Here is a 15,856-nt window from a genome sequence, read left to right on the forward strand (position 1 = left end):
AAATATAAAGCCAGTTGGGATTCATTGTCCTCAAGTTTTCACGTGGAATTCTATGGTCAGTTACTTCAGTGTGGGGACAGACTGGGGTTTCAGGTAGCTCCCCCCGAAATAATGAAAATGATGACTTAGGACCTCCGTTCAGGAGACTTTTGTTACAGCAGCCGAGGAAGCCATTGGCAGAAGGTATAGGTGCTTCCCAGGATTCTTACTTCATAGGAAAAAGAGCAACCACTGCTGGGGGATAAGAAAGCTCCCTTCTGCCCCTGGAGTCACTCCTCTCATTTAAATAAGACTATTTCCCCACTCTTGGACTCTTGTGTTTCAGCCTCTCTCTGTGTCATGGCATTGGGAAAAGCATGATCTAGTAGAGAACCAGTAACAGGAATTTAAAAAAATAATATCTGCTATTGCCCAACTCTCCCCCTCACTCACTTCCAGACACCGTGGCTTATTGCTGCTTTCAGGTCTGCTGCGCACCATAGCTGGGGGGGCCTCCGTGCTGGCATTTCCTCCCCTCCTATGCTGTGCCCCAGATATCCTCACAGATCGTTCTCGCCCCTCCTCCAAGCCATGGCTTGAATGTCATCTTTTCAGTGACACCCCTCTATTTAAAATTGCAATGCCCCACGCAGCACTCCCAATGCTCCTTCTCCTGTTTTACTTTTCCCCACTTTCTAGCACACTGTATATTACTTATTTATTATGTGTATTGCTTAGCTGAATGTGTCCTACCACCAGACTGTAAGGGTCATAGGATGAGGACTTTTTGTCAAAGTTTCTCCCTGGTGTAGCCAAGTACCTAGAAAAATGTCAAGCACGTGGTAAGCACTCAGTAAAAATATTTACGGAATGAATTAATGAATAAAAGTGTACTTGCTTTGTCCAGACATCATGCTAAAGAAATGCTTTACATTCGATATCACTCTTAGCCTCACAATAACCTTGGAAGATATGTGTTATTAACCATCACTGAACAGACAAGGAAACTAAAACCCAGAGAGGTTAAGTAACATGTCCAAGGCCACACAGCTAGTGTAGTGGAGCCCAACTCCATTTGATGTCATGGTGCCTATTCCTTTTTTTTTTTTTAACACCTTTATTGGAGTATAATTGCTTTACAATGGTGTGTTAGTTTCTGCTTTATAACAAAGTGAATCAGTTATACATATACATATGTTCCCATATCTCTTCCCTCTTGCGTCTCCCTCCCTCCCACCCTCCCTATCCCACCCCTCTAGGTGGTCACAAAGCACCGAGCTGATCTCCCTGTGCTATGCGGCTGCTTCCCACTAGCTATCTATTGTACGTTTGGTAGTGTATATATGTCCATGCCACTCTCTCACTTTGTCCCAGCTTACCCTTCCCCCTCCCCATATCCTCAAGTCCATTCTCTAGTAGGTCTGTGTCTTTATTCCCATCTTACCCCTAGTTTCTTCATGACCTTTTTCTTTTTTCTTAGATTCCATATATATGTGTTAGCATACGGTATTTGTTTTTCTCTTTCTGACTTACTTCACTCTGTATAACAGACTCTAGGTCCATCCACCTCACTACAAATAACTTAATTTCGTTTCTTTTTATGGCTGAGTAATATTCCACTGTATATATGCGCCACATCTTCTTTATCCATTCATCTGTTGATGGACACTTAGGTTGTTTCCATGTCGTGGCTATTGTAAATAGAGCTGCAATGAACATTGTGGTGCATGACTCTTTTTTGAATTATGGTTTGCTCAGGGTATATGCCCAGTAGTGGGATTGCTGGGTCGTATGGTAGTTCTATTTGTAGTTTTTTAAGGAACCTCCATACTGTTCCCCATAGTGGCTGTATCAATTTACATTCCCCATGGTGCCTATTCTTAACCATACTTTTGGATCTGAAGCCTTCAGTCCCAGCCCTGTTCATTTATTCTGATGCCCGAGAGATATTGGCTCCCTTCTCTTTTTTTTTTTTTTTTTTGTGATGAAGCTGTGTATGTAGACACCCTGCCATCTCTTCACCTGCATTTTAACTATTCCTGAACACCATGCATGTCAAAGAGAGGGAAGACAGATTCCTGTTTTGGAAAACTCGAGACTTCTGTGAAGCTGAAAGCTGGGTTAAATGATAACCAAAAATATCTTATAGTCTAACTTTCTTTGAGTTAGTGAATTCTTGAGATGCTATGAAAGCTAATGAAATAATATCCATAAATTCCCTCATTGGAGATAGGAGGGGCCAGAAATATTCGGTCTCTAAGAGCCTAGCGTGTAGATTTTTCTGAATATAATATCCCATTTACCGATGAAGGCTTTTAAGCACACCCTGGTGTTAGATTATCTTGGTTTTAGGAGATTTACGGTAGAAACTGGGACTATCCCGCCTGGTCTCAGGCACAAATGCTTCTGCTAACGGGAAGCATTAGCCTACTCTAGCTGGATATTACTATTGTGTTAGGAGAATAGTAAGTATGCCAGAAAACACCTTCTCAGTCATCACTGTTGCTCAGCAGACTGTCACAACCAGGGCCTTAGGCCTGTGATGCTATGTCCCATCACTGGAAATAAGAACAGATTGACAGCAGTAAAAGGATAAGAGAAGGGACCCCTGGGCTTCCCTGGGGGCACAGTGGTTGAGAGTCCACCTGCCGGTGCAGGGGACACAGGTTCGTGCCCCGGTCCGGGAGGATCCCACATGCCGCGGAGCGGCTGGACCCGTGAGCCTTGGCCACTGAGCCTGCGTGTCCGGAGCCTGTGCTCCTCAACGGTAGAGGCCACAACAGTGAGAGGCCCGTGTACCACAAAAAAAAAAAAAAAAAAAAAAGAGAAGGAACCCTGAACCTCCCTGTCTGGGCTCTGGTCTCTTCACCTGCGTTTCTGCACTGCTGGTCATTCTTCTCTAAGTACGTACTCCCTGCCTCCCAGTGAACAAGCACAGCTCTTAGAATAGTCCTTCTGCTTCTTTCCATTTCTACTCCAGAAATGACAGACTCCCTGCATATCTACTAGGACTCTCTCTTACTTGGAATTTATGGGCCAGCCAGGGCAATGTCCTCTACCAGAAATAGTCACCCCAGAAAGCATCCCCCAAGACTCTGCCTCCTGTATCTTAAATTGGTTAAACACTACCATCCCCTGAGCAGGTGCAAAAGAGCAATGGAAGATAGAGTTTTAAAGCTTGACTCCAGCCCACACTGGCTATATGACCTTGGGCAGGTAACCTGGCCTCATTTGTAGCACAAAGACATTCATATTCATTGTGCAGTGGTGGTATGAGGATTAGAATTCACACATGTAAAGTTCTTGGCAATCAGTAGGATGTTAATACATAAATACCAGAGCTCTTTATATTCTATATAATTTTTATTTATATTCTTTCTATTCTATATAATAAATACCAGAGATCTTTATAGTCTAAATCACTGTCCACTTTATCTCTTGATCTTATTTTAACAACCTGAGAATTTTAAAGTCCTGAAAATCTGAATGGATTTCTCAGCTGAAATTATTTTTATTGCAGCTTAAAGATGCTGGTTACAAGGGTTTAATTGCTAAAGGGTTGGTACAACCCAGGTCTGGAGATATATCACCAGAAACCCTCCACCAAAGTGGATTCAAATGACTGCCAAGGTCATAAATTTCACTCACTTAGCTAACATTTTTTGATCTATTATTTTGTCTGGCCTTATTCTTGCCACTCAGGACACTGGGGAAGTGAGGTCTGGCTCCTGTTTTCATAGGCAATGGGCAAGATAGACAAAAAGGGAAATTATTGCAATGCTTGGGCAGAGTAGAGGTAGAAATTTTATTCATTCCAACCCAGGAAACTCTTAAAATGATGACTCAGTCATCGCCAGCAGCCTTGAATTCACTTGGAGTAGTGACAAGGGATCAGGGCCTTTAGGCTAACAGGGGATCAAGTGGGCAAAGTCTGGCTTAGAAGCCTGTAGACTTAGTCTCTTCATCCCCTGATTTAACACTGGATCTGAGAAAAAGCTCTCCAGATCTCAGTTCCCAGCTGTTTAGAAAGAAAATGTCAACAAATCTCCTTTCTGACAGGTTTAATAAGAAAATATTTAATGATAAAGTGCTTTGAGCGCCACAGGAGAAAATGCCAAGGCTACACAAATTCATTGCCCCTTTGCCACATCACCAAGTTCAATCTTAGCAATGTATACCTTGGAGGCAGAAATATAAGAGGTATAAATTAAGCCAAAAGATCGCTCGTTTGGAACTGCAGAATGCACTGGATTCAACGTACATGTCAGCACAGATCTGCAAGCTTGCCTTCTTCCCTGTCTGGGTGGCCCTAGCTAAAAGACCCGCATTCCTGCAGTCGGGGCTAGGTTGCTCTTGGCACTGTGGCTACTCCAGGTTCTTCACGTTGCTGGAGGCGTAACCTGACAGCTCCTGACCTCATCCCTGAGCCGAAGGCTGCTCCCCGCTGCCCAGGGCTGCCCCATTGCTTTTGCAGGACTCACTTTGTACCCAAGCATGCAGCCTAGAGGTGCAGGGGAGTTAATGCCTTATGGGGGCAAATGTGAAAAGTCCCCATGGACCAATCCTGAATGGGAGCTGGATATAAAGGCTTCTTCTGTTCTTCCCCAGATGGACCAGTGAGGATCCAATAGCTTCATACATCCTCTCCTGCGAAACATAGCCATCAACTCCTTAGAGCATTTTCTTATATTCACTCTGCCTCCTGTCTTGCCTCATTTCTCTCTATCCTCCGTCCTGCTTCTCTGGGAATGCATTTGCCAATACAGTATCAATCTATGAGCTCTTGCCTCAGGCTCTGTATTATTAGGAAACATGGGTGAAGACAAAGAATATTATCACCTAGAGATATCACCTTAGAGAGATTCTATTTGAAGCCTTTCATTGTATAGAAGAGAAAACTGAAACCTGATAGGGCAGTAGGTTCAGTATTCTTTGAGTAATATCACACACACACACACACACACACACACACACACGTATATATACACACACATATACACACCTATGTGCCTGTATTTATAATCATTTATGTATATGTGTGTGTGTGTGTATATATATATATATATATATATACGTGTGTGTATATATATATGTATACGTGTGTGTGTGTGTGTGTGTGTGTGTGTGTATATATATATATATATATGTATAATCTTACTTATTGGCCTTTTCTCCCATCCTCAGAAATAGCAGACAAGATCTACAATCTCTTCAATGGCTATACCAGTGGGAAGGAGCAGCAGACCGCCTACAACACCCTCCTGGATCTGGGTTCCCCCACTCTCCATCGAGTCCTCTACCACTATAACCAGCATTACGAGAGTTTTGGAGAATTCACCTGGCGGTGTGAGGATGAATTAGGTCCCAGGTAAGCAGTAAACTTCATTATCTCTTTTAAAGACCTCAGCTTTTTGAAATTTTGTACCTCTTCCACTATAATACTGCCTTCATGAATTTGCAGATATCCTGGGTGAGCTTAGCTGCTGTAAGTCCTGTGCTTCTAGACAGCTCAGTTCATACTGATTAGTTATGGATAAGCTGTATTTATGCTGTATTTAAGTCAAGCCATGAATGCATTTCCTGAACTCTGAAAAAACCTTTGTCCTTGAGTTGTTTTACCCCCTCCTTATCATGCTGACACAGCATTCCAAAGGCTAAACTGTAGGAGCTCAAAGCTTAGTCTTTTGAAAGAAAATTAGGAATTTTATTGAAGAGGTTATCCAAAAATATTTACTGCATATGAACTTTACATATGTTATGTGCATATACAGACGTATTTCGAGCTAAATTCTACATTCTCTTGAAAGGCAGAATGGGGGTAGCCAATGACCCATCTTGACATCTAACCTGGCCAAAGTTAGGATAATGTAGTGTTTGCCAACTTGCCCTGGCCCCAAGGCTACAACTTCCCAATACTCAGTACTCCTGCTTTTAGGTTATATAGCCCAGATAGAGTTCTTGGAAAGAGAGGAATGGGAAGAATGCATAGAGATAACACCTTTCCTTTGTTCCATTCAACATGGCTGTGTATTGCTGCTCTGAGAAGAGAAGGTTTCTCTAGAAATACTAAGATTTTCAGATAAACACAGTGAAGAGGCTTTTCACGTGGAATGTCCCCAAACTTATATGTCCCCAAACTATTTAGGAGTTCATAAAGAAAAAAAAATAGGGGAAGGAAGGAAGGGAGGGAGGGAAGGAAAGAAAGAAGAGAAAGAAAGAGAGGAAAAAAATAAATGAAGAAAATCAGTACAGTAGGATCCTCGGGCACTCAGAATTCTTGCTGTCCTGCCAAAAGGGATCAATAAAAGCATCACCCGAAAGTCATCCCATTTGTCTGATATCTGATCAATTGGAAAGGAGACTTAGTCTCAGGACGCCTCGTATGACCTGAATTTATAAACTTTTCTAGAAGACCATTGTACAGGACATCCCCCGCCCCGCTACCTATTTTCTTACTTTTGAAGAAAGGAGAAAATTTAGGATTACCTTCCTAAAATAAAATGATTTTATGTGTAAGGTCAGGAAGAATCTTTCTGCATTCCATAAATTATTTCCCGAAGTTTATAAAGGTTGGTTATTCTTGGGCAAACAGATGCCATGGCTATGGACAGGACACAGAGGGAAATATATAAGGGAGCTTTAATTTGTTCTGTCTCAATTTTGGTAAAAAGCAAACCCTGGGTTAGAAGGTAGATATGTATTAAGAAATAGCCTCCCTGCTCCATACCTTACCATCACTCCTGTCCTTATTATTACTCATACCTAATATCATCCCCTCTCTCCAGCTCTCTCCCCAATTCCCTTCATGCTCTCTCCTCCCTCCTTCTGACATTTATTGAGTACATATATGCAGTTCTTTGTCAAGGAGCATAAATGTCACAATTTGAATAGCACTAACATTGCATACATCATCTTGACTTCCAAGGGAATTTGAACTGCTTTTAAAATTTCTCTCTTGTAACTCAAGAGTCAGAAGGAAAATTGGTTAATGAAGAAAGTGCGCAGGGGAAAAAAATGCCGATCTCACTGTAAAGTAAGGCCTGCTGCTGACTTGACACTGTCTTCTCAAAAAGAGAAGACTCTCAGGAGTCTTCCCAGGAGACTCTTTCATGTGTAATACTGGTTTTTTAAGGCTATATATTAGGGGGGAAAATTGTAGTTTCATTAGCTTGTGGAAAATCAAGTTTCGCTTTTCAGTGTCATGGATCTGGGGGAGAACCACAGGAAACAAGAAGTCTCCTGCCTTGAGATACTTCACCACTTTGGAGTTAGTTGTGAGAATAAATAGAAAAGGGTCAGAGGGTATATACGCCCTGCAAGCAAGCAGAAAGTATTCCCTTGCTTCAGTTAAATCCAATTCCATTAAAGTTCATGGAAGCCTCCATGAGAGTTGAAATACCTTGAGGACAGCCTTGGTCGCATTGCTCTTAAGAAAGAAGAAGGCTCTGAGACGGTCAAGGACATACCCAAATTAATTATTATCTTTTTTTAAAAACGGAGCAATGAAAATAGCCACAAAAAACTCCATGGGCTAATTAAATCCATTTGTTTGAAAGGATGGCTAGGATGTGTTCCTTTATCCATTTCTTCAAGATGAGGCAGATGCTGCCCTTTACTCTTTCTTCTCTCCCCCTTCGTCCACATCCCAAGAATGTGTCAACAGCTAATGACATGCAGCAGGATAGATTAAGAGGAAGGCCACCAAAGTCCCTGTTGATGACGACTTTTGGAAAGCCTGCTTGGCCAAACGGCAGAGGCTGATGGGCAGAGAAGAGGCAATCTGCATAAGGTGTGACTTAGTCGGCAGAGTGTTTGTTTGATCTTCTCTGACCCACCATTGCAGTGGGAGAAAACTTGACTGGCCTCCGATGACCTCACACTCTCTGGGTCCCTTGACTTTGCTGCCACAGCTCAACACCTTGCTTCCAACGTCCGTCATCCCCGCCCGTCTCTCGCTTGCCCTCCTAGGAATGCGGTGAGCTCACCCCTTGTGATGCTCGTAGCCAGGACGGAAGAAGAGGCATGAAATGAATGTGCTTCTTGTTCTTGAGAGCTCATTCTAAACTTGGTGAAGAAACTTCCAGTTTCTGGAAAGAATTGTTGATTGAATTAGAAAAGAGATGCTTCCTCACGTGTGAAGTTAGCCTAGCAGTTGATAAATACTGCAAGGGGTCCTGTTCATTGAACTTTCCAGAACAGATTTTAGAGGCTTACATGGGCTTGTTGGAATAAGAGACTATTCTTTCATGGGTCTCTGGTCACCCATGGTTTTTTGAAGAAGGGAAAGAACACAGCTAAATGAGGGAATCCCCATTCCTTCACTTACCCTAAGTGTTCAGAGTCAAAGCCAGTGCGGGCTGAGAACTGGCCATCAGGCAGTCCCATCTCTAACACCAGAAGTGGATGCCAAGAAGAGGCCGTACACCGGTGAGCTAGATCCTGGCGACAGCCCGCTTCCCCAAGCTATGCGCAGGGGGTCTCACACCCTGTTCTTGGCCCAGTGGGATCACTCCTTTACAGTGTGTGTGAACTTGGGGAGACCTTGCCCTCCTCTTCCCATTCTCTCAGGGATCTGCAACAGCTCAGGTGCCCTCTCATCACCTCGTCTTCTTCCCACTCTTTGGATGGGGTCTCAGGGGTCTCAATGGCACTAGCCTCCTGACTTTCCGAGGGAGACTGCAGAACAGAGCAGGAGCTCACCCGGGGGTTAACTAGGTGCTGCGTGCCACTGAGAGTCTGCATTTTCCCAAAGAATGACCCTATGTCAGTATGCACTGAGGGCACTATTGTTCGTGCCCTTATTACACTATAATTACCTTCATACAGGCATAATGAGTTACACTTGATATCCCCCAAAGTGCAATATATTGGCGGCTTCTACTCAGTTCAGAAATACCCTTGAATCCAGTCAGACACGTTATTTGTCATTTAATGGTGATAAATTACTGGCTTTAAAGTAAATTGATCTGATTTGTCAGCTCTATGATTTGAAAAGAGCATAAATCCCCACTGAAGTATGTCATTTTCTCTTCCTTATTTGTCCTTACTGCATTTTGTTTCTTTGTTTCCATTTTGGTGCCCTACTTTGCTTGTCCGTCCTTATTAATTAATTATTTCATTCATTCATTCATTCTTCCATTCATTCATTCATTCTTCCATTCATTTTCTTGACAAGTATTTATGGAGGTTCCCCCTCTTCTAAGTGCCAACCATGGAACAGTAAGCAAAATAAACGGGGCTCTTCCCTCTTGAAGTTTAAAGTCTCACACTGTTTACCTTTCCTGCCTTCTCTTCTTTCTAACCTAAGCATCCTCCATGCTTGATCCGTAGGAAAGCTGGCCTCATCCTTTCTCAGCTTGGGGATCTCAGCAATTGGTGCAATGGACTCCTTCAGGAACCCAAGATAAGCTTGCGACGCAGCTCCCTTAAGTACCTGGGCTGCCGCTACAGCGAGATCAAGCCCTACGGACTTGACTGGTCAGAGCTTAGCCGGGACCTTAGGAAGACGTGTGAGGAGCAGACCCTGAGCATCCCTTACAACGATTATGGGGACAGCAAAGACATCTAGCGCCATGATGCCAGAGAGCAGCTGCCAGAAGGAAGCAGGAGAGAGGAGGGGAAATATCTGGGTTGGTGTGTGGATTTTTAATGTTTTTAAGGGAACGTTCAGACCTCCACAGGCAACATCTAAACTAGGGAGAAGGTGATCCTTGCTTCCTGCAGAACTTCTCGGGTATCATGTTCTCCATCTGTGTGGTCAGCAAGCCTGCTAGCCAGGGCTTCCTAAATTTCTTCTTAGGGAATTACTTTGGGGCTTGTTTTGCGGTTAATTTGTTTTGTTCATTTTTTGTCCAAGAGGTTCATCAAAATGCTCGGGTTCTGCCATGCTTCTCATGAAAGGGCCATTAGGTGGTGCACCCTGTGCTCACTGAGTTCCTATGTCCCTTGCACCTGGGGACAGAGATGAGGCCAGAAAGTTGTAGAGTGGCCTCAGACCCCAGCCTCAGATGTCCTAGGAAAGCTCTCACACTAAGAGCCTAAGCTCTGCTCACAGAGAACAACAGCAAGAAAACTGGGAAGGTGGCCCCTGTGTAGGTCTCATGGTTTCTGCCCCCGGCCTTCCGATTGCTATCTTCACACTGCAAAGGTGAACTTCGCCTCCATTATGGGCCCCGGTCGGCCTCCTGGATTTTTAAGGGAATTAAATCTCCTTCTGGAAGAACTCTGCCTTCTCCTCTGAACAATATATCTTTAAGAGGCAATAAAATGCTACCTGTCTAATGCACCTGCAGAGCAGTCTACCTGGGAGTCTGGTTAGCAGTCCATGTTCTCGAAAAAAAAATGTAGTTTCTTCTTTTAAAAAGCTCCTGTACCTCCAGAGTGAACTTCTGCAGACCAGTAGTGCACGTCGCATGCCCGGATTCTTTGTGGTGTCTGCGCCGCTTACCTTGCACAGATCCGTCCTGGCTGATGTACGCTCTGGTCAGGACGGGTCAAGGCCTCCATGTCAGTGTTTTAGTGAACTCAAGTTATTACCCATCACAAAACACTTCCGTCCATTCTCCCCTTTGCCAAATTTGCTTAGTTATGTTGCTAGTTTTGCAAATCATTTCTCTGGGTGAGGATTCCATTTTCACCCCCCATCTAGTTGCCAGGAGCAGCAGAGGTTCTGTGTAGGTGAGCTCCCCTGACCACAGGTAAGGGCCAGGCCACTGCTTCTGCCCCGCTCCCCGAGCATTGGCAGTGGCACAAGTGGGGACCTGGCCAACGGGAAGTCCAGCCTCTCAGAAAGAGCTCTGCAGGGCCCTGTGGACCAGCAATGGCCTTAATTGTCCTCACACACCTCAGAGGCCTGAACACACACGTTCAGCCACCCTGCCTTTGACCAGGGCTCCTCATTTGGAAACACAAGAGAAAGGTCAGGAAGGAGATGCAGAATCTATAAGGCCTGTCATTGAGCCCTATTGAGTTTTTTCTAAGTGGTTAGAATGACAGAGCTTGGTTATTGAGGGCTTACTGTGTGCCAGACGCTGCTCTAAGCGCTTTACCTATCGCTGAATTCTAGCAACAGCTCGTTTCTTACCTACCTGAACCACCATTTGAATTCAGGCTGTCGGACTCCAGAGCACAGGATTGTAACCCCTCGCCCTCCTCAGCTCTGCTTTCCACGTTGCCTGGACGCGCAGCTCTCCCTGGCCCCTGCCTCCGTGGCACAGATATGCCTGCAGTGCGTTGCAGTGGGAGGAGGGCACAGTGCATCCTAACCCTGTAGCCGGGGCGTCCTTTGGGACCACGGATCTGCAGCACAAGCCTTCTCCCCGCCAGTGCCTGAGAGTGAGTGAGCCTGTGGCAGGGCTGCAAGCACAGGTGACCTCACGCCCCTCTCTGCATCTTTCTGCAGAAAGATGGAAAGACAGTATATCGACTCTGGAATGCAGCCCCCTCAGTTCCAGAGCAAAGGCTGGCAGAAAACTGAGACCCACCTGGGGTCAATGCCGGGCGGTGGGTGAAATGCCTCAGAAGCCAGTGTCTCACCTTGACCGAAGAGGAAGGGGTACAGGAGGCAGCAGTGGGACCCCAGCCAATGGGGCGGGGCCTTGGTGAGAGCTGGTTTTGCCGCTGCTACTCCTTTATTCAAGTCTGTACAGAAAGCTGGATCTGCACAGCAGAGGACCAGGACCTTGGGCCAGAGAGAGGGGCCGGGGAGTGGCATCAGGGACACCGTTCCCTGTCCCTCCTTCTGTGTTATTAAAATAAAGCACGCTCACGCTTTCCCTCCCTCCTCCCGTCTCCCCCCAGGTCCATCCTCATCTTTGTCTGCTTCTCCTGCCTGATACCCTTCCTCCTTAGCCCCGTCCTTCTCCCTCCGTGACCCTCTCCCTCCTTCAGTGTGCCCTGTGCCCTCCACACATACACACAGTATGTGCACACATGCACACACAACACACACTCTACACAGTATATACACACACTGCCCACACAAAACACACACTACCCACACTGTACACACTCGACAGAGTATATACACATATTACACACACCAGACACATGCACACACTACACACGCAACACACACACTACATGTGCACACACTACACACACGCTTTACAAACTCTGCACAGTGTATACACATACTACACACACACACACACTACACACTCTACACACAGTATATACACATACTACATGCACAGTATACACACTGTACCTGTGTACACACTACACACACACACACTATAGACTATACACATTTACACACTACACAAACTATAGGCACACACACTATACACATAGTGTGCACACACCCTATATGTATACTGTACACACTACACATAGGCACACACACCACACACACACACTACATACTACAGGCAGCCACAGATGTACACACACTACATCCACAGTGTATACACGCACACTACACACACACTGTACACACACTATACACACTACACAGAATATACACACACACAATATACAGACACACACTATATATACACAGTCTACACACACACTACAGACACACACATTACATACACAAACTACACACACACACTCTACACACACACACTCTACACACACACATACACACTGCACACACAGCCTCTATGCCTGGGTCCCACCTACTTTCAAGTTAAAAATAAGGCCAGTATGAGTGGAGCAGGAGAGAGTGCTCAGGCCCCCTGAGGATTTCACTCGAGGATTTTGCCCAAGGAAGGCAAGCTCGCTCACACCCCGACGACACTGCCCACAGTTTGACTGCAGGCACCCATTCTGACTAGAAGGGTGACGGACGGGGCCACTATTAAACCTCAACTTTCCAAGCTGCCAAACAGGTCTTAAGGGAGTTGCTTATACCCACCAACACTCTGCCAGCCCTGGGATCCCACGAGGCCACTGGTGTTTCCTCCTGAATGGACATGGCCCACTGTAATAGCACTAGACCTTTAACGGAGTGTGCGGTTGTCTTCCGTGGAGTTTGGTCCGTTCATTACTTTCAGTTAATCGCACTTCTTGATATTTGAAAATGTTCTATTAAAAAACTGAGTGTGAAAAAAAACCACTTTACTACTATAGAAGGAAGGGAGAGTATAGTGTGACCAACTTCAGGTATAGCAGTATTGTTTAAAAGAGAATCATTGTACAATTATACAAATGGAATAATCAACTAAATAATAAAGCTGTCAGTAAGTGTCGGGTGTGTGGATGTTACCGGTGTCTTTTAATAATCGGAGTGATCTGGTTAGACCAACTGGGGAATTATTAAAGCTTTAAATGTTATACTTAAGATTCTGTTGATACATACATAGGTCTTATAGCCCATCATCTTAAGTAGAAAAAAACTTAAATCCTTCACAGCAAATTATAAGCTTATTGTTAGGTACTAGCTATTCTCATCTTCTTTCTACCATCGCCAAATATTTAGCCAATGAAATGTATTTATTGCACATCTGCTGCATTTCAGACACTGTGCGTGGTGCGGGAGATACACTGGGTGGTAGGACAAGCTTGTTCTCCGTCACCGAGAATGGCATTTTATAGGGAAAGTTAGACATTGAACCCATTATTGCAAGGGTGACAAGAACTATGACAGAGACATACAGGACTCTATGGGAGTTGCTGAAATTTGTATGTTGGGCATCTAAGAATAATGTTGCAAAAGGCCCTGCCTGACACATTCTTATCTTGCATTCTGTAGAGGCATTTGGGAGAGGCTGGCTATTACGAACTGTAGCTCAGAACCTCCATCTTTTCTGCCCCCTCTCTACAATGTAACTTTAAATAGATGTTATCTGTGCTGCCACCAGCGCATGTGATTCCCTTTAAATTCTTCAATAGCCAGCTATTCAGTGCCTAGGCGCTAGTTGGCCCTCTTGAAAAGTAACCGTGACAGTTCTGGTCTGTGCGCGCAAGTGAGAATTATTAAAAGAAGACAGACTGGCAGTTTTAAAAGACGGCCCCATAAATTCTTCGACACGCCTCCCAACTAGAATGGTGTTCTACTGCCTCTGCCCTTGAATCTGGGCAGGTTGATGACTGTTTTGACCAATAGATGAGAATGGAAGTGAAACTCTCTGACTTCCAAGTCTGAGTCATAAAAGGCCTTGGGGCTTTTGCCTTTTTCTCTGGAACTCTTACTCTTGGAGAAGAAATCTGAGGCCACCGTGCTGGGGCCACCATGCTGGAGACGTCACATGTAAGCACTCTGGGCCACTGTCCCAGCTGAGCCCAGCCTTCCAGACATTCCAGCTAAGGCACCAGACACATGAATGAAGCTGTCTTGGCCCCTCGAGACCCGTCCCTCTGCCAGCTGCACACCACCCAGCGACCTCTATCAATGTCACATGGAAGAGGAGAATCACCTGCCAAGCCCCGCCTGAATTCCTGGCCCTGAAAATTATGCAACACAATAAAATGGTTATTGCTTTAAGCCACTGTGGGGATTGGTCTGCTAAATAAAGGGGATCGGATGAGAGCTCAACGGTGTCTATTCCACCCAGCCAGTGACGGAGCATCTGAGTTTCTGTCCCGGGTGTGAATTCACCGTGAAAAGAAGAGGTGATTTTCCCCGGGCTGGGCTATGTAAGCATAACGTCCCTCTCACCACCTTGCATCAGTGAATCTCTGCTGCAACAGAGAAGAGCAAAACAGAAGACTGGATGCTTCACCCCAATACCTCTCAGAGGGCGAACCTCAGGAACTTAGTGGAAGCCCTGGGAAGGGGGACAGTTGTTCCAGGGCCAGCAAAAAAAAAAAAGAGAGAGAAAGGAGAAGACAATTGGGGACAAAATTGGAATAGTAGAAGAGAAGGGTTTCTTCTAATTATTTTGCTTTTCTGCCCCTTTGCACTTGGAACCTCCTGGATGTGAATATGTACATCCCACACTTAAAGTGGGCCAGGCACCGTGCTAAACACTATAACTGCAGGCTCATCCTCAATCTTCATGCAATCCTGTGAACTGGATACTCTCAGGAAAGAGGAAGCAGAATCTCAGAGATTTTATACAATTTGCCCCAGTTCACAGTGAAGTAGAAGTAAGGCCTCTCAACCAAGGGCTGTCTGACTCTAACCATTACACCATCTGCCTCCGCCATTCATGAGTTGGCTTCTCATTGAGTTTCCTAGAAAGGGAAGAACTCCCACTGAGATTTTTTACACATCACTGGCTGGTTACCCTATGTCAGACCATAAAAGAGAATGTGGCTGGATCAATGCAAACCTACCACGATTAGGAAAACAACTCAGGGTGCATAGCTTGTTTCCAAGCTTGTTTGCTTGTCTGTTTGGCTTGTTTTTTGTCTGTCCCGTGAGGATAATGCAGAGTCAAGAAAAAGCGTGACTCGAGCTCTATCTGCTGAACGTAGCCTTGTGTTGGCTTTTCATGGTTCTTTTGCCCTGTTCTCTGTGCTCTGCATGCATCCTTGGTAACACCCGATACTTGAGTGAGATCTTGGGAAACAAAAACCTCCTGCCCTTCAGGACAGCATAGCTTGTCATGTTGATCCAGGACCCAGCCTGATTTTGATAACCTACTGGCTCCCAGCCCTGTTTCCATCACCACCTCCTTTCTCATTGTCATTTCAAGTGAACCAATGAATGAGCAGCTTAGTGTCAAATGAAACCTCAGTGTTATATAGAACAGCTGACAATTTCTCTTGATACATGTGGGACTCCAGGCTTTGGCTCATGTCTGCACTATTCTAAAGTGAGGGGAAAAAAAACCCCTCTTTGTGCCAGGGCTTTGCAGTGTGTGCTGTAATTGAATTGATTCCTGTAGGAATGCACAGGTTTTGATATCTTGTTTCTTCACCAAAACTGCCTTTTCTTAGAGTTTATGAATATGTCTGTTCACACAGCGCTACCCGTTAGTGTAAT

The 15,856-nt window shown here is 45.0% G+C and overlaps 1 protein-coding gene across 4 annotated transcripts in view; it reads left to right on the plus strand.

Annotated features, from left to right (window-relative positions):
• Positions 1 to 13,260, plus strand: part of ASTN1 (astrotactin 1) — a 328,202-nt gene extending 314,942 nt beyond the window's left edge. For all 4 annotated transcript variants that reach the window (XM_060295993.1, XM_030875395.2, XM_060296001.1 and 1 more), the window contains 2 exons: positions 5,164 to 5,347; positions 9,310 to 13,260. In XM_060295993.1, the coding sequence (XP_060151976.1) occupies positions 5,164 to 5,347; positions 9,310 to 9,547 (422 nt within the window). In that variant the 3' untranslated portion in view covers positions 9,548 to 13,260. The remainder of the gene's footprint in view (positions 1 to 5,163; positions 5,348 to 9,309) is intronic.
• Positions 13,261 to 15,856: the final 2,596 nt, after the last annotated feature.

The sequence above is a fragment of the Globicephala melas genome, chromosome 1, assembly GCF_963455315.2.
Source record: "Globicephala melas chromosome 1, mGloMel1.2, whole genome shotgun sequence".
Taxonomy (NCBI): domain Eukaryota; kingdom Metazoa; phylum Chordata; class Mammalia; order Artiodactyla; family Delphinidae; genus Globicephala; species Globicephala melas.